The sequence below is a fragment of the Dipodomys ordii genome, unplaced genomic scaffold, assembly GCF_000151885.1.
Source record: "Dipodomys ordii isolate 6190 unplaced genomic scaffold, Dord_2.0 Scaffold36, whole genome shotgun sequence".
NCBI lineage: Eukaryota > Metazoa > Chordata > Mammalia > Rodentia > Heteromyidae > Dipodomys > Dipodomys ordii.
The window spans coordinates 4,092,120-4,118,403 of record NW_012267252.1 but is presented as its reverse complement, the minus strand read 5'-3'; the positions used below and the strand labels follow the sequence as shown (position 1 = coordinate 4,118,403).

Genomic DNA, 26,284 nt, shown 5'->3' with positions numbered 1-26,284 from the left:
ACTCTGGGCCTGGCCACTGTTTCTCAGCTCTTCAGCTCAGTGCCACTTCCGGTTTTCTGGTGTTTTATTGGAGACAAGAGTCTCACAGACTTTCCTGCCCAGGCTGGCTTTGAACCTCGATCCTCAGATCTCAACCTCCTGAGTAGATAAGGTCTAAAGAGTTAACTTTTAAAAAATTAGATTCCAGTAATAGGGTAACTGGACTGTCTTTACTTTTACAGTTCATTAAGTCACCCTGTGTTGCCCTGAATTGCCCCATCTCATGTTGGAGAGAAACAAGATCTCGTGTTTCTGGATGTTCCCTGGATCTGGCTCTTATGCTTACTAGTTTCTATTTTCAGTAGGCCAAGGCCATGTTAGTTTCCTGCCACCTACAGGATTCACCATGAAGCTGAAGGAACTTGAGCAGCCAGCTGTCCAAGTGTGGAGCCCAGCCAGCCAGTATCCTGTGTATCTGGCCACAGGTAAGATGATCCTGTGGACTAGAAGCCCTGGAAATATATAGGTTGAGGGGAGACACAGCATCTAGAATTCTTTTGTGAATGAGATCAGAGAAATCTTTAGCTAGGTGAGATGGCTCACAATATAAACAAGGGAGATAGTAGGTGGTTTAGGGTACCTGGCAACTATCATGGACTAAGGCTCAAGGCCAGGCACATCTACTCTATGGAGCATTCCCTAACCCATTTGTTCCTTATATCTATAACTATTGCTGCTTATATTCTACTTTTTCTTATGCCTAGGAACATCTGCTCAGCAGCTCGATGCCTCCTTTAGCACCCATGGCACATTGGAGATCTTTGAGGTTGATTTCAGGGACCCTTCTCTGCACTTGAAACACAAAGGAGTCCTTTCTTCTTCAAACAGGTACTCTGCACTACAAATGAGTGTGCAGGGAAGATCTTGACCCAGACACTGATGAGGAATCCTGGGAGTAGTGAATATATCTCAGGGATTATAAGGCCACAGTGGGGGGAAAAGGTAGCTTTTCTGAGAAAAAGGTAATCCTGGGCATACTTTGCAAAAGGATTTAAAAACAAATAGCCCACCCTCCACCTTCCTGGTTATCATCTTCAGCAGCAGCAGCAGCAGGCAGAAGGCATGTGATAACCACGCTTCACACAAGCCTAGAATTCCATGTACTTGGGGTTGTTTTTAAACCCTTCCTCCCTTGGCATTTGTGAAGATAACAGAGTTACACAATATCACACTTGTCTGCCAACAAGGAGGAGAGTGAAAGGTGCTCTCCTCATTGCTATTAGGTGCTGATTGGATGCTCACTTCATGGGTGATATTGTGTAACAGCAATGAGGAAAGATCATTCATTCTTCTCCTTATTGGTTGGTAGAAGAACTTACAATGAAGGAGGTCTTGAAGGCCTGATAAACAAAGTACTGTCATTCACTGAGCAAATACTTAGTATACTGGAAGCCGTCTATACTATACTCATTCTTCAAAATTACTCTATTGATAAGTATCAGTATTTCCATTTTACCTAGGAAGTATGAGAAACTCAGAAGCTAGAATTTAAGTCTAGACTTATCTGTGTCTAAAGCCTACCTTTTTTCTTTTATCCCACTGGTTTTCTTTTTAGAATTTGGTATAGATAGGTTGACCAGGCTGGCCTTGAACTGATAATCTTCCCACCTCAACCCTCTGAGTAGCATTAGGGTGTAAGCCACCACACCAAGCTTTCTCTGTTCCTTAGAGGTTTGGAAAAGGTAGAGCTTACAGTCAGAAGCAATGGTTTGTAACTTTTTGTACTATCAGAAAAAAATGTATAAATGTATCATGGTCAAATTATATTCAATATAAATAATAAGCATGTATTACCATACTATTAATGACCTATGTTTTATATACTTTTAGATTTTATATACATATACATATTTTTTTCTATAGCCCGGTGAATTATTTTGCCCACCTTACCTTAGAGATTACTGGTCTAGAAGATAGTCTTCCAACTGATCATTGATGAACCCTTTGTGCATTTCTTGGTCTCTATAAGAGTTTAGTTAAATATTCAGGCAGAAGACTCTCTTCTGTTTTTGTGTTGTTTGCCCTAATAATGAAAGGTCTCTTAATGTTCACCCTGAGCTCCTGCATCTCTTTATAATACTATCCTTTGCTGTGCAGTGTTCACATCTTTCATATTTCCTGTACCTGTATCTTTGAGAAATGGGCATTTGAGGATCTGTCCATAATTTTAATGGGATATTCTTAGGCTTTCTGTAAGCATATCAGAAAGGACCTTGAAAGTAATGAGCTAATTCTTTTTTTTTTTTTTTTGGTCTGGTCGTGGGGCCTGAACTCTGGGCCTAGGTGCTGTCCCTCAGCTCTTCAGCTCAAGGCTAGCGCTCTACCACTTGAGCCACAATGCCACTTCCGGCTTTTTTCTTTTTGCTTATGTGGTGCTGAGGAATCGAACCCAGGGCCTCGTGCATGCAAGGCAAGTGCTCTACCACTAAGCCACCTTTCCAGCCCCAGGAAGGAGCTAATTCTTATACCCTGGAGATAAGAAGAGGGAAGTAGGAAAGGGCTCTTGTTCTCAACAAGATAAGCAACAGTATCAGTCCAGTTAAATGAAGGAGCTATCTTAAAAACTTCAGGATTACCAAGCAGAATTTGCATCCAACATTTCATTTTGTTTTTGGTCAGTCTTTGTCTCTTAAGAACTTTTCAAGGGTGACAATTAGTCTTACAGCCAACAATATTGAAGGGACTTTGGACTTTGAAATACAAGTACTGAATTTCACCTCATCTGCCTGCCTGTTTTGCTGGCACTTGGAACTAGTGGTCAAAATAAACAATATAGTGAACATGTGATGTGCAGGATCAAACCTATTATTTTGTTCTTGTTGGATAAGTGCTCTGTTGCTCTGCTAGCCTGAAAGTCCTGGTCCCCCTGACTCAGCCTCTCACATGCTGAGATTATATCTATATCTATATCTATATATCACCAGGCCTGATTTGGAAGGGATGAATTTTTTAGCAAGACCCCTTTTAGACTTTTTAGCAGGACCTCCATCTCAATAAACAGCTTAGTCATGGTACCTCCACCTGTCATTTGTGGTACTGAGTTTCCAGTAAGTCACTAATTGAGACTGGAACAGAAAGAAGTAGGTGTCTTATATACTGAGCTATCCAAGATGATTTCTTCAGAAAGATCCCAACATGACTAGTAATCCCCGGGATCTGAAGAATGGTCCCCCTGGCCCCATCCCAGCCTGTTTTACTTTCCTGTCATTCTTCCTGTCTATATTGCAGATATTTCTAATCATAAGGTGCTAAATCCTAGTCTCAGATGAATGTCACTGGCTTACTATCCTGATTTTACATTTATCAGATTATTCTGTTCATTTTGTTCTTTTTTTTTGGGGGGGGTCCGGTCGTGAGGCCTGAACTCTGGGCCTGGGTGCTGTCCCTCAGCTCTTCAGCCCAAGGCTAGCGCTCTACCACTTGAGCCACAGCGCCACTTCCAGCTTTTTTCTTTTTTTTTGCTTATGTGGTGCTGAGGAATCGAACCCAGGGCCTCAGGCATGCAAGGCAAGCGCTCTACCACTGAGCCACCTTCCCAGCCTTGTTCTATTTTTTTGAAATTCATTGTCTTCCCTTCTTTCTCTAAGCCAGTATGCAGTTTGATATACATAGTGCAGTACTTCCAGCCCTGAATACTTGTAATCACTTGGGAGTTTCTATTACAAATGTGATGATATACTTCTGGACATTCTGCTCTATGAGGTCTGGTGGGAATCAATGAACCGGTATGTCCCTTAGATACTACCCATCATTCTGAAATGCTATGTAATTTCTAGTATAGCTGTCATTATTGTTATCATTGCCATTAGTGTGTTAGCAGAGAATTATTCTCATGTTTTGTTTTGTTTTTTGTTTGTTTATCATGGGGCCTGAACTCTGGACCTGGGCGCTGTCCCTCAGCTCTTCAGCTCAAGGCTAGCACTTTGCCACTAGAGCCACAGCGCCACTTCCAGCTTTTTCTGCTTATGGGTGCTGAGGAATCAAACCCAGCGCCTCATGCATGCAAGGCAAGCACTCTACCAATGAGCCACCTTCCCAGCTCTATTCTCATGTTTTTTAAAAATTCACCCCTTCCAAGTTGGGATGGTAGTATATACCTGTAATCTCAGCATGTGAGAGGCTAAGTCAGGGGAATCATAACTTTCAGGCTAGCCTGCGATAATGAGATTCTGTCTCATCAACAAAAAGAGGTCCCTCCTCCCTGTGCCTCTCATTTCCTATTTTCAAGATATTCTATCATTTTTGTTTGTTAACTATATTTTAAAAAAATCAAACTTACAGGAAAACTATAGAAGAGTATAATAAACAATTGTGACCTTTACTTAGCTATATCAATTTATCACCATTTTGTCATATTTTCTCCCTGCTACTCCTCTCCCCCCATGACTATCTCATTTCCTGTCCACTGGAGGGCAGAGATGATTGACACTCCTTGAGCCCACTGAGTGATAGTCTCCTTCCTTGCTTAACTTGACTAACATGTCCTCCTGCAAGGCAGGTAACAGCACAAATAAACTTTTTGTGCATATAAAAAGAAACTTATTTTGTAACACTCTAGGTTATGCAGTTTGCTCCTTGAAGTAACACCTCTCTAACCCTTTGGAGACTTTTAAGGGCTTAGGTCGTTTTACTTTGATCTGGATGTCATGTGCTCTGACCATACTGAAATATCTGCAAGCCTGTGTGAGTATTTGCACTAGCCATACACTGTATCTCTTGTATGATCTGTTAATTGGCATCTCTGGCTGCTTTAGTCCCTGGGTGACATGCCAGCCACTTGAGCCAATATGCCTTCTTCTTTTACATGAAGATCAGTGCTCCTGCCTACCTAAACCTCTGCTTGAAGGTAGCACCAGAGCTACTGTTGTGTCCATTCTGCTGTTCTGCTTTAGATGCTGGCCTAGCCTGACTAGTGGTTGGTTTGCAACTTGCCAGGTTGGCTCTGTATGAACGCTTGGCAAACAAATTTCTGTCCTATCATACCACTCCATTCTTTGCCCACTATTCCCAGAGTGTGGAAATATTTCATTGTGAAATCACTTTGTGTGGAAATCTGGCTTATCTGAAGAACTGTGAAAATGTTGTTGGCTAGCCACTGTAGAGTAGGAGGTAGATGCCCTGCCAGGCTTCCCAAGGGGCTTTTCAGGGGGCCCATACTTGTTGACAGAGGATCCAGGGCACATCCATTTCTTTTGACTGGCACTGTCCTTTTGGACGTATCCCCAGAAAGCCAGAAAGTATTTCCAGTTCCTTGGTGCTAATGCACCTAGCATTTCATGCTTCCATGTTTGTATGGCTGGCCCATTGCTCACGACAGCTGCAGTGAGCCAGACACATGGAAAAGTCAAAGCATAGGGAAGGCCTCAAGTTTTTTTTTCCTCACTTCCAATTTGAAGGAGGAAAGGACAGCAATTGGCCTTTCTCATGGAGGCTGCTTTGAATCAGGCACAAGAGAGTCTTGGTCTTCTCACAATGAGAGGAAGTATTTTTTGATGTTGTGACTCAAGCTTTAGAATAATATGAATCTAGACTCTGCTATTTTGTAGCTATAAAATGAGATTGAACTTCTAGTTGTGTGAACAACAGTTTAACAATTTCTTTAAGCCTGTTTCTTTAGTTGAAAATGGGGATAATAATAATACCTACGGAGTGCTGAACTGGAAGCCAGCTAGTACATGTAAATCACCTAATAGAGTGCTCATAGGATTCAATTTCTTTCAGGACCTCACATTTGTTAGGCAGGTACTTAAACCACCCTGCCAACTCCCTTTTTGGATTGTTTACTTTCAAGGTAGGGTCTTGCTTTATTCCTGGGGTAGCCTAGACTGGAATCCTCTTATTTTATGCTTCCCAGTGTCTCTTGGATGACAGGTGCACACTGCTGCACCTAGCCATTGGACAAGATAGAATCTCACTATGTTTTCTGCCCAGGTTGGCCTCCAACTACAGTCTCCTGATCTCTCCCTCCTAAGGCTTGAGACACTATGCCTGGCTTCAGTATCTTCTTCAAACAAACAAATATTCATATAAGTTAGAGGCAGGGGCTTCCTGGCTTCTCGTGTAACACAGATGGAATATTTTTTTTCCCAGAGGACAGTCAGAACCAGGCAAAGGAGACATTCCTTTTCTGGACAATGAAGGTGCTAGGCAGAGCCTGTCTGAGGGTGAGGGTGCCAGCATAGTGGCAGAACCTGACAAAGACGCCCTTTGCATGCAGACATGGACAGAAGTTGGTGCTGATACCAGTTCTTCCTCTTTGTAGGTTTCACAAGCTGATCTGGGGGAGCTTTGGCAATGGGCTTCTGGAAAGCTCTGGGGTTATTGCAGGCGGCGGGGACAATGGCATGCTTACTCTATACAATGTGACCCACATCCTGTCTTCGGGAAAGGAACCTGTGATTGCCCAGAGACAGAAGCACACAGGGGCTGTCAGGGCTCTCGACTTTAACCCTTTCCAGGTACTAATTTCCGTTAATTAAATATAGCCAAGCCATGGAGCAGCAGATCTAAATAGAAGCATTTGCTTATACCTCCAGGCTGAAATTCTGAACCCTTTTGAGGTTGTAATGGGAAACTTTAACTATCCCACATGCGGGTCTCCTCCCTTTCCTGCTCTTCTATTTCTGGGATAGCACACTTCCAAATGCCTTTTATTCACACAGGGCAACCTCCTAGCCTCAGGAGCTAGTGATTCTGAAATCTTCATTTGGGATTTGAATAACCTGAGTGTTCCAATGACCCCAGGATCCAAGTCACAGGTGAGGAGGCTGACCTGGGGTTGCTGTAACCTGTTGGGCAGCCGTCCCAGGTTAAGTCTTGAATTCTGCAACCAGCCAGAGCACAAGAGATTTCAGTCTTTACCACTGGAGGGCAATAAAACCCCACAGATTAACATGCCACCTGCTAGAGAAGAGCTGGGATGGAGGGTGGGGCTGGGAGTTTTGCTGTCTGTGGAGCAGACAGCTGTTCAAAGATCTTCTGGAAGGAGGATGAAGGGTGTGTGTGTGGAGTGGGTGGCAATTGGAGCAAAAGACACTGAGAAAGGAGTAGGAGTGACATAACACTATAGGTTGTGTGAGTTGGACACGTCCAGAGCAGTGGAGATGAAGTGAAAGAAGGACCTTGGACATACTATTGTCCTTTAGGTGGGGTGGGTCAGCCTTGTCTCCATCTGTGGCTCTCATATGTACTTGAGATCTGGTGCATCTTATTTCTATGCATCTCTGTAAGTCTGTGACTGGTCCCATCTTTTATACTTCCTGGCCTTTCTCTGTCTTACGCTCATAGTATCATGAGGTAAGTATGGATTTCAGCACTGTATGCCCTGAAAGTAGCACTGTTTTCTGTTTCTGCCTCACTCCTCTTTCTGGGGGTCTTGGGTATTCAAGCTTTTTTTTTCTCCTTCACTTTCCTTCTCTTTTCCCTCTCTCTTTGTCCTAGACAAGAGGGCTATTTTTATTTTATTATTTTTTATTGTGAAAATACCATATAGAGGGGTTACAATTACATGAGCAAGATAATGAGTACATTTCTTATCAAGCATTGTTGCCTCCTCCTTTGTTTCCCCTTCCCATCCCTTCCCATCCCCACTCCCCACCCCGCAAGAGGGCTATTTTTTTGGGGGGGGGGTCCAGTCGTGGGGCCTGAACTCTGGGCCTGGGTGCTGTCCCTCAGCTCTTCAGCTCAAGGCTAGCACTTTACCACTTGAGCCACGGTGCCACTTCTGGCTTTTTTTAGTTTCTGCTTATGTGGTGCTGAGGAATCGAACCCAGGGCCTCATGCATGCAAAGCAAGCACTCTACCACTGAGCCACCTTCCCAGCCCCAAGAGGGCTATTTTTAATGTAAGTTGAATCCTTACATTTGCGTCCAGATGTTTCTCTCTCTCTGTCTCTCTCTCTTAGACACACATGTGCACACGTTCACACACACACACACACATCTACCTCACTTTGACACCAATATGCCAAATGATCTCCCTGTGAAAATTTAACTCCTGGCTCCCTTCCTGGGACTATCGAGCCTCATGGGTTTGCTGTGGGTAGTTGGGAGCAGTGGAAGGGCAAGTGCCACTTGGTCCAGGGAGTGACAAGTTGTTCTTCCTTGCTATCCTAACTCAGCAGCCCTCAGAAGACATCAAGGCACTTGCTTGGAACTGCCAAGTCCAGCACATTCTGTCTTCTGCTCACCCCAGCGGCAAGGCAATTGTATGGGATCTCAGGAAGAACGAGCCTATCATTAAAGTCAGTGATCACAGCAGCAAGGTGAGTGGTAGAGGCCAGAGCTCAGGGTTTGGGGCCCTGGCTTCTCTCTGATGACAAGCTGCTGGGGCTTCTGGAAGGAAATGAATGGCTGTGGAATCCGAGGCCAGGAATCCACATTTGAGTGTTAGCAGATTTCCTATTAAGAGTAAAAGCTGCCAGATGAAGGTGGCTCATGCCTGTAATCCTAGCTACTCAGGAGGCTGAGATCTGTGGTTCCAAGTCAGCCCAGACAGAAAAGTCTGTGAGACTCTTATCTCCCAATAAACGACTCAGAAAAAGCCACAAGTGGTGTTATGGCTCAAGTTGTAGTACACTAGCCTTGAGCACAAAGAGGCTCAGGGATGGCACCAGGCACTGAGTTCAAGCCCCAGGACTAGCAGGGGGCAGGAGGGTGGAGAGAAGCTTAGGGAAGCTAAATAGAGCTGATCTGGAAGCTTACCTATTTATGGCTATCACTTATTTCCTGATAGCTATGGTATTCTCAATACAGAAGAGACACAAAAAGTACCTTCAGAGTGGTTCCACTCCTACTGAGAAACAAAAGTTCATAATCAGAGAATCAGATTACATTATTCAGTGTGACCTGTTTTATTCACAGATGAATTGCTCCTGCCTGGCCTGGCACCCAGACATAGCCACCCAATTAGTGCTATGCTCAGAAGATGACCGACTCCCAGTGATTCAGTTGTGGGATTTGCGCTTTGCTTCTTCACCTCTGAAAGTGCTAGAGAACCACAGCAGGTAGCATCTTAAATACAGCCCACCTCTTCTGGGAGCTTGCAGGGCACAACTGACCTCGAAGCAACTGACATCTCACTTTAGCTACCAAACATCCTCTCTGGCTTCAAAATCATTGTAGAGTGGGCACTAGCTCCAGCCCTAACCAAGAGACATTCCTTTAGACCCTAAGGTTATGGAGAAGAGCCTGCCAAGTCCATGTAACTTCTGGGGATGGGAGTTGGGGGTGGGGTAATGAAAAACATTTGAACCAATTTCTAGTCTCTGTAGTAGCTTTCCATCACTATTATAACTAGTGACATGATCAATTTCTAAAACTAAAAAGGTTAGCTGGGCACAGTTGACTCATGTCTGTAATCCTAGCTACTCAGGAAGCTGAGATCTAAGGATTGCAGTTCGAAGCCATCCCAGACAGGAAAGTCTGTGAGACTCTTATTTCATTTAACCACCTGAAAACTGGACGTGGAACTGTGGCTCACAGTTGTAGAGTGCTAGCCTGAGCAGAAAAGCTCAGGGACAGCACCCAGGCCCTGAGTTCAAACCCCAGGACTGGCACAAAAAACAATATATAAATAAAATTAAAGTGGTTTATTTTAGTTCACAGTTTTGGAGATGTCAGTTCATGATTTTTTAGCCCCATTGCTTTTGAACCTGTATTAAGGCTGCAAATCATGGCACAATACAGGGCAGAGGAAAATGGTTAACCTCCTGGCCAGGGAGCAAAAGAAAGGAGGAAGTGTGCTCTGAGTGACCAATAACTAGGTCCTACTGCTTAAAGATTTTGCTGCATTCTAGTAAACACCTCTCTGGGGACCAAGCCTTTAACATGTGGTCCTTTGAGTCAAAGTATACCAGTACTGCTAGGAGTTTCCCTAGCATCTGATCTGAGGATAATATTCATTTCCCTTTGTGATTAGGTAGCTTCCTCCAAGACTTCCCATTAATTAAAGCAGCTTGGTTACTACCTCTTCGTGAACAGATCTGCCCCGGAGCTGTAGTCCTTGGACCCTCAGCAGAGGAAGTGGTTCCACCACCTGCTCTTTCTAGCTGAGAGGCCTTCATACCTTCTTAGGGACTTTGAAGGTTAGGTCCTCAGTGTTTCTGCTTCTGTTCTGAAAGCACCAGGAGGATAGGTGTCTGTGTGATTCATACTTTTACACACTTCTCCTCTGTGTGATTCATACTTTTACACACTTCTCCTCTGTGTGATTCATACTTTTACACACTTCTCCTCTGTGTGATTCATACTTTTACACACTTCTGCTCTGTGTGATTCATACTTTTACACACTTCTCTGTGTGATTCATACTTTTACACACTTCTACTTCTCCTCTGTGTGATTCATACTTTTACACACTTCTCCTCTGTGTGATTCATACTTTTACACACTTCTGCTCTGTGTGATTCATACTTTTACATACTTCTACTCTGATTGGTGAAAAGCAGGCCATTTAGCAGTGATCTCTAGAAGGCAAGAAGAGCAGCACACAATTCTTAGCCTCTGGGGTTTGGCTTGTATTGTGGCTATGCAGGTATCTGAAAGGGATTTTCATTTTTTCAAAGCCTCCTTTTTCTCATTTGTGAAATGAAATATGACCACTCATTTTATAGGGCTGAGATTTAGCTGAGAGGCCAGCTTCCTCATAATAGGTGTTTCCCTTTTAGAGGGATCTTATCAATGTCATGGAACCAAGCTGACTCTGAGCTGCTGCTTAGTAGTGCCAAGGACAGCCAGATCTTCTGCTGGAACCTGGGTAGCAGTGAGGTGAGTGGCCCTTTTGTGGGTATGCCTGGATGGAGATGAGATGGTGGTGGGGTCCCAGCTGCATGTTTCAGGTGGCCTCGGCTAATTCAGGGTTCCAGAGCTGTATGATCCCCTCACAGTTATGTTCTACATGATAGGTGGTATATACACTACCCACAGACAGCAGCTGGTGCTTTGATGTGCAGTGGTGTCCTCGGAACCCTCCAGCATTCTCTGCTGCCTCCTTCGATGGCTGGATCAGTTTGTATTCTGTGATGGGGAGGAGCTGGGAAGTCCAGCACATGGGACAGGCTGACCAGGTTTGAGGGGCTTGGTGGGGAGTGCTCGAGGGAAGGGACTATGTATGGGGGTAAGAGAAGACTATGTGACCTGGGAAGAAGTGGGGGCTGTTGAAGAGAGACTAAACACGGGGAATTGGAGGGCTGTACCCAGTGCTCCTGTGTCCATCTTTCTGATGTCAGTTTCTGCCACAAATAGAAGGAGACCTTCGCCTCCTGTTACTGGATGTTCTATGTAGTATTTCAGGGACATTAGACCTCCATGCTGGGACCATTCTCTCAGCAATATAGACTGTCTTTTATCTCCCCCCTCAGTTGTAGATTCATTTTGTATCACACTTAGGCTGTCAATGTAGTAGGCTTCCCAAGAGCTTCCTGCATGGAAATCCCCCTCTCACCCTTGGTCCCATCCTCATCTCCTGAAAAGTGGCAGTCTTGCATTTATAGATTAAACTGGATGTCTCAAGGATCCCTCTTAAAATGGAATTTGTAGGTAGAGTTCTTGACTAATCAGGTTTGTGATACAGGTGTTGTTTCTGCCCAGATCTCCTCTTCTTTCAGCAAAGGACAGCCCCTTCCACCACTGCAGGTGCCAGAGCAAGTGGCTCAGGCATCATTGACACCTCCCCTAAAAAAGCCTCCCAAATGGATCAGAAGGCCAGCAGGTGTTTCATTTGCTGTAAGTGCCATGGGTTGGATATGGTTGGATATGGGAGCCTCTCATGTGCTTGGTAAGGAGCAGAGTTCAGGATTATTCTCACCACCTCTGTCTTGGGTGAAGTCTCATTGCATCTCCCAAGCTGACAAGTGATTCCAGATTTTCTTTTGATGCTGTCACCCTTTACCCTGCTTGCTGTGCTGGAGCTGTCTAAGAGAAATTGCTTTAGAACTCTTGTTTGTAGCATCCTGAGATTTTACCTGAGATGTCTCTAATCCTCACATATCTGGAGAGTTGCGAGGAATACAAAGAAAGAAAAAGTCAATATTATTCTGTCGTTCCTATGTTCAAAGACTTTGAGCGTGAAAACCAATTGGTTTTGTGGGTAAAGGCATAGAAACAGGAGTATACTGGATATTTAAGAATATGATATAATCACTTAAATGAGTGAAGAGGAAGAGCATCTGGGGAAATAGGCTTGGCTCTGATTTTGTGGGGTTTAGTGCAATTCAGGCAGAGGCGTGTAAGCACCGTGCAGTGACCTGTGAAAGCTCCTAAGTAGGAACAGGTTTGGTGAAGCAATAGGTGGAATAGAAGGGGATAGAGGAGGGAAACTAATGAAGGCTAGCCAACTGTTCTAGTAATTGAGTTGTGCTAGCACAAAATGGGGTGGAGGGCTCAATATGAGAGACTTTGAGCTAGAAGAGAGAAGACATAACTATACTGGGTATAGATTATGATAATATACCTTGTTTAGGTGAGGTGCTGGAAGACTGGTGGTACCAGAACAGGAAAGGAGAAAATGAGTCCTATGTAGTGACATTTTAAGTTAAGTTAGTGACACTAAGAATGCAGGACTGGTTTGGATATGGAACACATTTAGTACTTAATTTAGTATCATATTCCACCTCCAGGAATTCTCTTTTTACTGAGTTCCTATCCTAGTCTTGACCGATTTATAGCCTTCCCTGTGATCTTGACTTGGTATTAGCTTTTGGCTTGAGGATAACTTTTATTCTTCTTACCTTTTCTCACCAGTTTGGGGGGAAGCTGGTTACCTTTGGTCTTCCCAGCACCCCTGTCCAGCAGATGACACAGCCTTGCTCCCGCCTTGTCTTCCTGAGTCAAGTCACCACAGAGTCTGAATTCCTGATGAAGTCAGCTGAGCTGCAGGAGGCCTTGGGATCCGGAAATCTCTTGAATTATTGTAAGAACAAGAGTCAGCAAGCTTCACTGCCAAGTGAAAAGATGCTCTGGGAGTTCCTGAAGGTAGGAGGCTGTTCAGAGATGTTTCCTGAAAGCTCAGAACTCTAATGCCTGTCAGTTGCAGGAGGTACACAGCCACACTGTAACCCAGATTATAAAAGGCCTAACTAAGCCATATTGGTTTTTCCTGTGTCTTTTGACACAGAATCTTCACGTTCTACCAGAAGGTTGGAGGCCACTTGTGAAGATGGGAGTACAAGAGAAGTTCTTTTTCATTAATCCCTATTGCTGATATCAGAGCCAAAGTAAAGGATTTCATAGTATCATGCCAGAGGATAGATAGGTGATAGGAAGAAAAAAGAAGGAGAGAGAAAGAAGGGAAGGAAGATTAGTTGGAAGGGCACATGATTATAAAAACGCTTTGAGTTTGTTTCAGGTAACCCAAGGTAAATCTTTGTGTCTCAGGGTTCAGGTGCCATTATATTCTGGAGGCAGAGATTCCATTCCAGTTCTAACATAGTGTCAAGTTGGAGTGCTACACCTGCTAAAGAAAGTGAGCAAATGAGAGATCTAAAAGAAGAAAGGAAAGAAACTGACTGGTCAGGTGGTGGAAAGACTGTGTAACTTTGGGAATTATAAAGAAAAATGCAAAAGAAAGCCATGTGCTTCAAATATAGTATAGATTTATGAAGGTACACATTAGGAACTGGGAGACAAAAGAATTTGAAATGATCTGGGAAGATCTTTTAAGAAATGATATTTTTGATATAAATAGGATATAAGCTGAGGAGTGGGAAAGAAAATAGAAGGATTGATCAGGAAGTCAGCCTTTGGTGACTGTATTCTCCCTCCTTCCTTTCCTCCCTCCCTCCCTCTGTTCCTTCCTTCCTTCCTTCCTTCCTTCCTTCCTTCCTTCCTTCCTTCGTTCCTTCTTATTTTTTGTGCCAGTAATACTGGAGCTTGAAATTCAGGCCTTTGCATAAACTTGATGGTGTGTCACTTTGATCAGTACCTCCACTTTCAGCTTTTTAGTAAAAAGCTAATTAATTGGCGATAAGAATGTCTCATATTTTCCTGCTCCAGCTGGCTTCAAACTAAGATACTCTGATCTTAGCCTCCTGAGTAGCTAGGAATATAGGCATGAGCCACTGGCAACTGGCCCCATGATGGTTTCTTGCTTGCTTGCTCTGTGTCTGTGTCTGTCTCTCTCTCTCTGCATCACTGTCCCTTAGAGTTTTTTGTTCAAGGCTGGTAATCTATCACTTGAGCTACAGCTCCATTTCCAGCTTTTTGCTGTTGATTGGAGATAAGTGTTTTTGTAGACTTTCCTGCCCAGGCTGGCTTTGAACTATGATCCTCAGATCTCAGCCTCCTGAATAGCTAGGATTATTGGCATGAACCACCTGTACTCTCTGTGAAGGTTTCTAAAGCTGAATATGGTGGAACATTTCCCAAGGAAGAGCAGAGTAAGAGGAGCCAGCCCAAAAACACTATGAGAAAAACTGTGGTCAGAGTTCATGTTTCATGTGGAATAATGAATGGCCAAGGCCAGCTGACCCATATGAAAGGAACTTCAGGAAGTCTTGGGACACTGAATAGGAAGCTGACTTTGTTTACTGTCTCCAGGAAAGCTCTGCTAGGAATCTTCTCAACTACACTAGACTTGACTATTTAGACTCACAAAACTACATAGGTCATTCTTGTCATCAGTGTCCTCAGATGGATAGGGGACAGGGACCACAGCTTGTCCTCAAGGTAGCATCAGCAAGACTCCTATGGAAGTCCTTTCAGCATACCTTGCAGCAATTCATTGCCCTTCCTCAGCTCTTCAAAGGCTTCTGAGATACAAGGACATGATATGGGCAAGCTGCCCTGGCTAGAAGCCTCTTGATCACAGGAACCAACAATCCACCTTCTCCCAAAGCATCATTCGCTTTCCGTGTCCCTGCAAGGGAACTGTTCAATAACAAAAGTCACTACAACCAGAGAAGCCCTAAACATGGCATCCACACCGGTTATTTGTAATTTACATAGCTCCAGGACAAATGCAATTTGCCAATCACAAGCAAGCCATTCAGTAGGCTGAGATCTGAGAATCTCAGTTTGAAGACAGGCTAGCAAGAAAGTCCAAGAGACTCTTCAATTAGCCAACAAAAATTACCTTGCCCATGTAATTGTAACCCCTCTGAACGGTATTTTCGCACACAAAAAAAGCTGAAAGTGTGAAAGTGGAGGTGTGGCTCAAATGATAGAACACCACTGGTGAGTGAAAAAGCCTCAAGGCCTAGAGTTCAAGCGTCAGTGCTAGTGTACACACACACACACTCAAAACAGTTGACATTTTACTCTTACCATCTTACCAGGGTAACAGAGGTAGGAGGTCAATTGAAGGTCAGACTCTTACAGAAAGTGGTAAAGGGTTATGCTAAGACTACCCATAGGCCAGAGGGGGGAAAAAAAAAGAGAGAAAAGTAGCATGATCCTGCCCTCAGCAGGATAATGCTAATACACAGAACTGTATTGAAGAGTATACTGGCACAGATATCCACCACAGTGTAAAGATGAGGGTCATTCACATTCATTTAATGGAGACTCTTGTATATTCTCTGATTCTTTAGGTGACCTTACAGCGTGACTCCAAAGTGAAATTCCTAAAGCTGTTAGGATACGATAAAGATGAGCTTCAGAAGAAGGTATGTGCTTTTCACATCTGAAAGATAGCTATATTATGGAAAATAAGAGAATTCTGCTTGAAGAAATCTTAGAACACTTCTTCCTGGACTTAATTCATAAATGAATATTTTTACCTTCTGAAGTTAGGCTTGTTCCCAATAAAAGGGATGAGGGACCTTAGAGTCCAGATGTTGGGGCATGGAAGTGGGAGGAAAGCCGAAGGCTTGCTTGACTTTACTGTGGGAAGAGAGGTACTCATTAGACTTTTTGCAGGTGGGCATGTGGCTGAAGAATAATGTAGGGTCAGGAGAGAGCCTTCAGCCTGAAGGAGATTACCTCAACAGTACCAGACGACCTACCTTCGGCAGTCAGGTATGGTAGCCTAGACAACTGGACCTAGGGTAGCATAGGAGCCTGCCTTTAGAGCATCTTCTCCTTGCTAGCTCTTTGCTTTGCTCTTAGTAAATGATTAACTTCTGCAGAAATTTTCAAATTACTCACTATTTGGAACCAAAGTAAGACACAGAGCCTATCAGCTTTTGGCCTAAGAGTGAACATAACTGTCCCTGAGCCATAACTAGGACTTTCCTTAAACCTTACTGGGTATTCTTTTAGTATTACCCACTAAGGACCAAACAGTAGAGTTCTCAGAGAGGGCGACTAAGTATGCTCTCTTTATTTGGTATTCATTTCATACATCGTCACATTTGTCCTTCCTTCTATAGGCCTCCAAACATACCACAGATGAAGTTTCTGCTTCTTCAGCCTTTTTTGATGAGCTAGTCCCTCAGAGCATGACTCCATGGGAGATCCCCATCACAGAAGGTACCTGGGACCTGAGGGAGAGAAACTCTGCTCGGGAGCAGATAGGCCTAGACTTGTGGCCCAGTCCCCTTTTTTCTGCCTCCCTCCTTTTTTTTTTGTCAGTCGTGGGCCTTGAACCCTGGGCCTGAGTGCTGTCCCTCAGGTCTTCAGCTCAAGGCTAGGGCTTTACCACTTGAGCTACAGTGCCACTTCTGATTTTCTGGTGGTTTATTGGAGATAAGAGTTTCACGGACTTTCCTGTCCGGACTGGCTTTGAACCATGATCCTCAGATCTCAGCCTCCTGAGTAGTTAGGATTACAGGCGTGAGCCACCGGCACCGGCTTCTCCCATCTTCTTAAATAGTGGTGGGTCTCTTACCAGTTAGAGCTCTTTTGGTTGTAGATTTTCATGCATTGGATCTTTTGTTTGTTTTGAAGGATTTATTTTAGTATAATAGGGCTAAAGTAGAGGAACATGGAGAAGAAAGAGAAATATTTCTTGCTCCTCATACAAGAAATGGGAGTTAGGGCTGGGAAGGTGGCTCAGTGGCAGAGTATTTGCCTTGCATGCATGAAGCCCTGGGTTCGATTCCTCAGCACCACATAAGCAAAAAGAAAAAAAGCCAGAAATGGCGCTGTGGCTCAAGTGATAGAGCGCTAGCCTTGAACTAAAGAGCTGAGGGACAGCACCCAGGCCCAGAGTTCATGCCCCACGACTGGACCCAAAAAAAAAAAGAAATGGGAGTTAATGACTCAGGATGAGTCCTTCCTTGGAAGGTCTTCTACCAAGGTCTGTTTTCCAATCCTTACCCTGCTCTGTGGAGCCAGCACATGCCACACCTGTGATATCTATACCACATGAGGTCCTCCCTGGTTTTGAGTCCTGTCTTTAGAGAGGTACTACTGGACCTTGTTATTCCCGGGGCATCCCAATCCATTTTGCTATTGAGGAAATGAAGCTTAAGAGTTTTTGGAGCAAAGCAAGCCATGTGATATGGAGACAGAGGGAGTGAGCCATTGACTGGCTTTGCAGGGACAGGAAGTGAGAGCAGGATAACAGGCTAATTTGGAAGCTAGACGATGCCTCTGCCTGCAGACACCGATGGACTCTTAAGCCAGGCTCTGCTGCTTGGGGAACTGGGCCCTGCTGTGGAGCTGTGTCTGAAGGAGGAGCGCTTTGCTGAAGCTATCATACTGGCCCAGGCTGGGGGTACAGATTTGCTGAAGCGGACACAGGAGCGCTACTTCACCAAGAGGAGAACCAAAATCTCTTCGGTAACTGCTAATCAGGCGGGCGAAAAAGGGAGGCAATTACTTGGACCTTGTCAGGTAGAAGCCCACATCTTGTGACTAATGATCTGTCTGCCTCTATCTTTCTACTCTAACCATCCGCCTCGCTGCTCGCCCTCTTCAAGTGGCCTGCTCCTGGATGGCTTTATTAACATGTCCCTGTGTATGACTCCTGCTGCCTGGGCTGCAAGGATGGCTGAGGGCTTCCTTCCTTCTCTGCCCATTACAGCTTCTCGCCTGTGTCGTGCAGAAGAATTGGAAGGATCTGGTATGTGCCTGTAGTCTGAAGAACTGGAGAGAGGCATTGGCCTTGCTACTGACATACTCAGGGCAAGAGAAATTTCCGGAGCTCTGTGGTAGGTGTGGCTCTAGTGTTTGGGTGTGGCTCCAGCAAGGAGGAAGCTGAGAGGCAGCTTGACCTCTGGGAGGCTGGGCCTGCAGCCTGTACTGACCTCAGGCTCAGCCTGGAGGCCAAGGACTATAATTCATGCCCAGCTTCCAGTAGGGACCTTTAACTTCAGTCTCACTGCCAAGGCACTTTTTTTTTTTTTTTTTTTTGGTGGGTCGTGGGGCCTGAACTCTGGGCCTGGGCGCTGTCCCTCAGCTCTTCAGCTCAAGGCTAGTGCCCTACCACTAGAGCCACTAGAGCCACAGCACCACTTCCAGCTTTTTCTTCTTATGGGTGCTGAGGAATCAAACCCAGGGCCTCATGCATGTGCAAGACAAGCACTCTACTGAGCCACCTTCCTAGCCCCCACATGTCACTTCTTGATGCAAGAGTTTGGGCCTTCACTGTAAGTCAAGTTTAGCCTCATTATTAAATCCACCCATGAAGTTTGCATCTCTCCACAGACATGCTGGGAACTCGCATGGAGCAGGAGGGCAGCAAGGCACTAACCTCTGAGGCCAGACTCTGTTACGTGTGCTCAGGGAGTGTGGAGCGGCTGGTAGAGTGCTGTGTAAACTCCTCCCAGGCCACATCCCCCATGGCTCTGCAGGTACGTCTTCACAGGGTTCTGGCTGCTCTTAGGGGAGGCTAATGGTGGGGTGTCCTGGGAAGGTGGGAACCAAGGTCCTATCCAAGAACAAAAGTCCCTCAGTGTCTGGCATCTTCTCCCAAGGGCAAAATACCATCCCTTTCCTCCAAGGAGACTGAGCAGTAGCTGCTTTCACATTATAGTTTGATTATGTAGTTTGATTAGTTTGAGTGTGGATTTTTTTATTAGTTTCTGTGAAGCATTTGGTGGATTTCAGTTATGCTCTGTGGGTGTACATGAAGGTAGGAGACAAAAGTCTTGCCTGGAAGAGTTAGTATGAGTGTGATTGATGATATTCTAGTAGAAATGGTAAAGAAAGCCAAAAGAGATGGTAGATATATGCACGAATTGAATACTGGTGGATCCATTTGAGCCCAACCTTAACCTCTTGGGAACTGAGGCCAAGTGGTCCTTCTGTGTTACCTCTCTAATACAACATGGCCTCCTGCACTCACCTGGGAAGCCGCAAGGTGCCTTTCCTCTCTATCCATAGTGGAATATTTCTTGATGAGCCACCTGCACTGAGAGAGCAGGACATACCTTCAACAGGTTGCTACCCTCACCATTTTCTCTACAGGACCTGATGGAGAAAGTGATGGTCCTTAGAAGAAGCTTGGAGCTACTGCAGGGTCCTGGCAGGGAGACCCCAGGTCCTACCACAACATACAGGATCACCCAGTATGCCAACCTCCTTGCAGCTCAGGGCAGCCTATCTACTGCTATGAGCTTCCTACCCAGTGACTGTGCTCAGGTAATTGGGGCCAAGTGAAAAAGCAAGTCATTTTATTCCATCATTTAACATAGGCTGAGCACTTCAGTGTTTCAGACACTGTGTTAATGTTGAAGCTCATAGGATAAATAGGATCATGATCCTCAGACAGCTCACAATCTATGGAGAGAGATCAGATGTCAGTAATTTGCAGAGCTGTAACAGAAACTTATACTAAGAACTGTGGTATTTCAGGGAAGACCCTGAGTTTGTTGGAGAAGTCAAGAGAGGCTTTCCAGTGGCCCAGACAAGCTGAGCTGGACCTCCGAGAAGTATTTTATCTGCATATGTGGGACATTCCAAGCAGAAAGAACAGCCAGGAGGGAGGTATGCAGGTGTTGGGCATGGATTAGGGAACTCTGAGCCTAAGGTGGCTAAGGTATAGAGGATCATCTGAAGTTTGCTAAAGGAGGCCAGGCTTTTAGGAGATAGTTTCTTGTTTTAATTTACCTAACATCTCTTACTACCACTTTTATAGCCATCAGTTCAACAGCTGAGAGATCGGCTTTTTCATGCTCAAGGTTCTGCTGTCTTGGGCCAACAGGCTCCTCCTTTCCCCTTCTCCCGGGTTGTTGTTGGAGTTACCCCCCATGCTAAAGAGACATCTTATAGACTGGGATCCCAGCCTGCTTACCAGGTAAAACTTTGTTAATTTATTTGATTTTTATTCTGCATCTTCCTGATATGGTAGATTATATTGGTTTATTTTAAAATGTATTAGATCAGCCCCGCATGTCGTGGAATAAACCCCTTTTGGTTGTAGATTATTATTACTAGGTGGTGCTGGGGCTTGAACACAGGGTCTCGTGCTTGTTCAGTGTGCTTGCTCATCTGGTACTCTGTCACTTGAGCCATGCCTCCAGCCTAGATTTTTGCCAGTTATTTGGGAGATGGAGTTTCATGGACTTTTTGCCCAGGTTGGCCTCAAGCCACCATCCTCCAGATATCAGCCTCCTAAAGAGCTAGGATTACAGGTTTGAGCCACTAGCATTTTATACACATTATTATAATATTATTACATTATTATTATTATACACATTGTTGGGTTTGATTTGTTAAAAATTTGTCAAGGAGTTTTGTATCTATGTTCATGATAAATATTAGTCTGTGGTTTTATTTTGAGCTATCTTTGTGCAATGTTGGTATTTGGATAATAGTGGTTTCATAAAATGAATTAGGAAATGCTCATTCTATTTTCTAGAAGAGATTTTTAAATTTTGATAATTCATTGAATTTTTATTTTTCCAATGAAAACGCTTAGGCTATTTAGGCTTGGGATGCCCTTTTGTGTGTATGTACAGGTTTGAGGCTTAAACTCAGAGTCTGAGTGCTGTCCTTAAACTTATTTTTTTCCCTCAAAGCTAGCTCTCTGCCACTTGAATCTCAATGGACTTTCCTGCCCAGGGGGGTTTGAACTGTGATCCTCAGATCTCTGAGGATTAGCTAAGATTACAGATGTGAGCCATTGGCTCCCAACTTGGAGTGAGCTTTTTAATACAAATTCAATTTCTCTAGTGGTTATAGGAATATTGCTTATCTTTCATTTGGAAGTTTGTGGATTTGAGGAATTGCTCCCATTTCTAACTTACTGAATTTAGTAACTGACATTATTTCTTGGTATTGTTTTAGCGGTTTCAAAGTCTACTGTAATATCCCCTCTTGCATCTCTAGCATTGATACCTAATGTCTTCTCCCTTTTTATCTTTTTTTTTCCCCAGCATTGATCTAACCCCAAACCTCTCACTTACTAGGCATGTGCTGTGTCTCCAATCTACATCCTCAGCCCTCTCTTTTTATCATGACCAGTTTTTACAAAAATGAATCAATTTTATTGTCTCTTTTCAATAAACTAGTTTTTGTTTCATTAATTTTCTATATTATTCTTAGTTCAGTTACTTACTTCAGTTACTTTTTTTCTAAGAGCTGACCCTCTTTCTCTTTACAGATCTCATCTTCCTCTTCAAGGCCAAGGGCCATAACTCAGCCCTCACTAGTGATGCCTTTGCCACCTTCCCATCCTAGCCCTTTTCAGGGCTCCATGACACAAACGATTAGTTACTCCAGGGCTCCTGGGGCACCTGCACTCCAGGCAGCCCAGCCCTTGCCTTTACGCCCTGGGGTAAGGCCTGGTGAGTGATTGAGTGAAGATCTCTCTGTGTAGCATAAAGATCTCCAGAAAGATAGACATACTGCCTCCTAAATCCATCTGTTCATGTCTAGAAAGAAAAGGGTTAGGTTTTTTTGAGGGGGTGGTGTTGAGGGTTGGTCGTGGGGCTTGAACTCTGGGCCGAGGTGCTGTCCTTCAGCTCTTCAGCTCAAGGTGAGCACTCTACCACTTGAGCCACAGCACCACTTCCAGTTTTCTGGTGGTTTATTGGAGATAAGAGTCTCATGGACTTTCCTTCCTGGGCTGACTTTGAACTTGATCCCCAGATCTCAGTCTCCTGAGTAGCTAGAATTACAGGCATGAGCCACTGTGCCTGGCTGAGTTTTTTGGTTTTTTTTTTTAAAGAAAATAACTTGGAAGTTTAAGTGAATTCCTAATACTATCCCTTATTGAATCCCTCATGTTATCTCTTAGCTGGAAGGCTTTGAGCCTTTTTGCAGTATGTTAAAATACTTCTGTTGATCATTTTGGTCCTATAGGATTATTTTGAGGGACAAATAAGGAATATAGTTAAAAGTACTTTCTAAATTATAAATCTCTATATACATTATTAATTACTCATTACTATTAACAGTTGAGTTTTTTTTTAATTTTTGAGGTAATGTTTTACTATGTTGCCCAGATTTGTCTGGAACACCTGGATTCAAGGAATCCTCCCTTCTTCAGATTCCAAGTAGCTGATATACAGGGGTATGCCAGTACACCTGGCTTTCTTCTGTCATTGCTGACTTATTCCTCCTTGATGAGTTCTGAAGCTCTCTCAAATTCTATGGTGGCAAATAACCCATTTCTTTTCTACTTCAGCTTTATCTCAGCCACAGCTGATAGGACAAAAGGCTCCAGTTCCAAACTCTATGGGATTGCCTGGAATGTGGCCTCTTTCTAGTCTTCCTCCACCCATGGAATCCTCAGAGGTCATGCAGCGTGGCTCTACCTTCCTACATGAACCTCCTAGATTACTTCCTCTACCTCCTATGGGACCACCAGGTCCCAGACCTCTGAGTTCCCAGGCTCCAGCACTTTCTCCTCCTTTCCCAATGACTTATCCTCCTGGAGGGCCAGATGCTCCACCCTCTAGTACCCTCCCAAATGCTGGCATCTGGACTCCTTGTCCAGGTAAGTCTTCCTTCTATGACTTCCTTCTTGTGGTTAGTACCTCACATTCTTCCCTTTCCCGTGGGTTGGAGTGTCAGCTAGGAGTTTGGCTCATCTGCATAGGAAGGTATAACTGAACCAGACTTAAGATCAAGCATTTGTGTGTTTATTTAAATTTTATTTTATTTTGATGGTACTAGAGTTTAAACCTTATGTTTGCTGGGCTTCCATGATACTGCTGAGCCATGCCACCAGCCCTTAGACCAAACATTTCTAATGTTCCTGACCATGCCCCTAAAAATCCCTGTCTTTATTCTATAGGACCTCAAGATTCCTGGCAGGTTGCTCCAGGCCCCAGGGGAAACCTCCAGAGGAGACCGGCAAGTGCTTCTTTCTCTACTCACTCCCTTAATTCCCTGGGATTCGCCTACTTACAGAGTCCAGCCCTATCCTTAGCCTTCCCACGTTGTCCTTGTTCTTGCAATCAGTCTTTACCCTCAGTGTTGCCCTCTTTCCTGCCTATCCACATTCCCTACTCTTTCCATTTCCCAGCTTCCCACTCACTCTCCTATATCCTTTGTCTATCACTCCCCAAATCAGGTCCTATGGCATCTCTCTGTTTAGACTCATGTCCCTTTTTTCTCTTTAGCTGCCAGAGACATTTATGCCTCTGGCACCTATTACTGCTCCACTTATGAGCATTGGCCATGAGCCAAAACAGCCTGCTGTCTCCAGTGCAAGTCATGCTCCCCCTGGAGCTCCAGGAGAACGTAACCTACAGGTAACAGGGAAGACATGTTCCTCCCCACTGGGAAACCTTCCATCCTTGCTTGGGTGTAGAAGAGTGGTAGCTTGGCTAATTCCTCAGGTAGCAGCAGAACTGAAGATGTCCTTACTATAATAGGACCTCTTTGCTCTGTTCTAAAGGGAAGAGTATGACCCTGGGTTTCTGAGGGCTAGATCTTAGGAGAACCATGAGGGCAGCTTGCCTGTCTTTCCTTTCTCCCTGCTCCTTTACTAGCAACTTCAACAGCAACCTTCTAAAGAGATGGAAAGGAAGGAGCTGCCTCCAGAGCATCAGTCCTTGAAGGTCAGCTTTGAGGCACTTCTCCAGCGCTGTTCCCTATCTGCAACTGACTTAGTAAGTTTGAGTTCTCCCCTAATGCCCTTCTCAACACTTGGCTTCAGGTTTAGACCAGTTCCCTGACTGTTCCTAGTTAGGCTGACTGTGTGCTATACTTCTTTGATGTCTTGCAGAGTAGAGGAGGGACTTGGAGTCTAGTCTGAGGTTCAGCTCCTAGTAGGGGGATCAAAGCACATGGAGACTTACAGGCAGCAGGAAGTACTGGAGGGAGGGTAAAACCAGAGATAAGGAAAACTACCAGTTCATTCTCTGGCTGTGTCAGCTTGAGCAAGTCCCTTACCATGTGTAGACCTCCACTTCCTCCTCTGAAATGAAGAAATATGGAGCCATTCTAGCTTTTATATACTGTGGCTCTTTATAGTCCCCAATAGTATTAGACTTAGGAGTGGATCAGAATCCATTTCTCTCCCTGCAGAAGACAAAAAGGAAGTTGGAGGAGGCAGCCCAACGTCTAGAGTATCTCTATGAGAAGCTCTGTGAGGGGACAGTAAGTACCTAGCTGTGATCTTTTTTTTTTTTTTTTTGGTCATGGGGCTTGAACTCTGGGCTCTGGGCCTGGGCACTGTCCCTGAGCTCTTCAGCTCAAGGCTAGCGCTGTACTGCTTGAGCCACAGCACCACTTCCGGTTTTCTGGTGGTTAATTGGAGATCATGGACTTTCCTGCCCCGGCTGGCTTTGAACTGTGATCCTCAGATCTCAGTCTCCTGAATAGCTAGAATTACAGGCGTGAGCCACCCGTGTCTGGCTGTGCTCTCTTGCCTGTGCCTTCTCACCACCACCAGTGGACAAAGGAAGCCCAGTGTCTCTTCTTTCCATACATCTCCCTGACCTCCCCTACCCCCCAAAATGTACACCTCCTCTGGACCAGGCTATGGCACTTCAGTCCTGTTATCCTTTCCAGGCTGCCAGGCTAGGGGCTCGGCTAGGGGCTTACTAACCTAAGAGTCAACCCCTCCACAGCTCTCACCCCCTGTCCTGGCTGGGCTCCATGAAGTTGCCCGATGTGTGGATGCAGGAAATTTTGCACAGGGCCTTGCAGTGCATGCCCATGTGGTAAGCTGCAGTAGCTTCAGCGAGGTGTCCAGCTTCATGCCTATCCTGAAGGCCGTCCTCACCATCGCGCAGAAGCTGCAGGGCTAAGCCAGGCAGCCATTCCTCCCAGGATGCCACTGCTGCCATTGCTTCACTCCTCCTTGCAGAAAAGGGGGATTTTGCAACAGATTGTATTTGTTTCTCCAACTCCCTCGTCCCTAGCTGCCAGGTATGTGATGTGGTGGACTCCAAACCAGCTGAGTGCCTGAACTTACCCCTTTTATGCCTTGCAACATTGGGCTCTAGGCACCCTGGAAGGCAGGGTGTACAGCCAGGTCCTGCTTCCCTGCATACAGTTCAGTGACAAGACCTGCACTAGCATGTCTTCTCCCCAAGAAACAATTCTGTTCTAGAAGCTTCAGGGAGGACGAACAGGATTATGGTCATGTCTACCTCTTCTGTGACCCACTTTGTGGGTTTCCTGTTTTTCCTTTCTGGGACTTATCTTCTCACACCTCTGACTACCTATTTCCAGGTCTATATTCATCCATAGCCCCAAGGACTGAGAGTAAGCTGGCTGTTCAGCCTTTGAGCAAGTCATGGAGGGGTGGTGCTTAGCAGAACCAACAGAGAAAATTGGCCTGTTTGAAGTGGAACTTTTCTGTGTCTGCTTTACTCAGGTTGGGCTAGGCTAGAGAACAGATAGAAGGGTGCATTGCCTTTTGCTGGGAACTGTCTTGAACTACGAGATAAAAACAGGGGGACCACAGTCTTCACGGAACTGCCCCTGATTCCACCTAGGTTTGAGCCCAGCCCAAGGCCTCAGTCTCTCCATTCTGTGATTTTTTTTTTAATTCCCATCCTGGAATAATTTCTCCTTCTCAGCTATCACCCATCTCAGGGCTGCCTTCTCTGGTTGCATTTCATGGCTCAACTCTGCCTTTGATATATGGATGTACTTAATACTGCAATAAAGCTGCTTTGATTTGTTTTCTTTGTCATCTCCCAATCATTGTCTCCTCTAGGACTTATTTTGTCACTACTTGTCTTCTGAATCGTCTTGGTCTTGTTCCCTATACCCTAGTAAGGCAGGGAGAGGTTGGGAAGATGAGACAAGAAGTCAAGAGAGCTGAAGAAAGGAACCTTTTCAAGTCCAGCTCCATAGATTTAGGCTGCAAGACTCTCCTTTGCAGCATCTGTGGCCACACTGCTTGGTATGTGAGTGTGTCTGAGTGTGTGTGTGTGTGTGTGTGTGTGTATGTGTGTGTCCATGTCCATCCTGCCTGATATTCAGCTACAGGGTTTCCTTCACACCACTTCAGGGCT

The 26,284-nt window shown here is 44.8% G+C and overlaps 1 protein-coding gene across 1 annotated transcript; it reads left to right on the top strand.

Moving 5' to 3' along the window:
* Nucleotides 1-348: 348 nt before the first annotated feature.
* Sec31b (SEC31 homolog B (S. cerevisiae)) lies at nucleotides 349-25,942 on the top strand. Its single transcript, XM_013017563.1, has 26 exons — nucleotides 349-464; nucleotides 744-867; nucleotides 6,302-6,497; nucleotides 6,702-6,797; nucleotides 7,327-7,335; nucleotides 8,159-8,302; nucleotides 8,901-9,043; nucleotides 10,706-10,805; nucleotides 10,943-11,104; nucleotides 11,628-11,762; nucleotides 12,780-13,010; nucleotides 15,566-15,640; nucleotides 15,894-15,992; nucleotides 16,346-16,445; nucleotides 17,521-17,699; nucleotides 17,944-18,070; nucleotides 18,567-18,712; nucleotides 19,329-19,502; nucleotides 19,999-20,157; nucleotides 21,466-21,649; nucleotides 22,492-22,803; nucleotides 23,104-23,162; nucleotides 23,432-23,563; nucleotides 23,804-23,923; nucleotides 24,342-24,413; nucleotides 24,887-25,942. The coding sequence occupies exons 1-26, from the start codon at nucleotides 386-388 to the stop codon at nucleotides 25,064-25,066; spliced, it is 3,537 nt and encodes a 1,178-aa protein (XP_012873017.1). The 5' UTR covers nucleotides 349-385; the 3' UTR covers nucleotides 25,067-25,942.
* The last annotated feature ends 342 nt before the right edge of the window (nucleotides 25,943-26,284 follow it).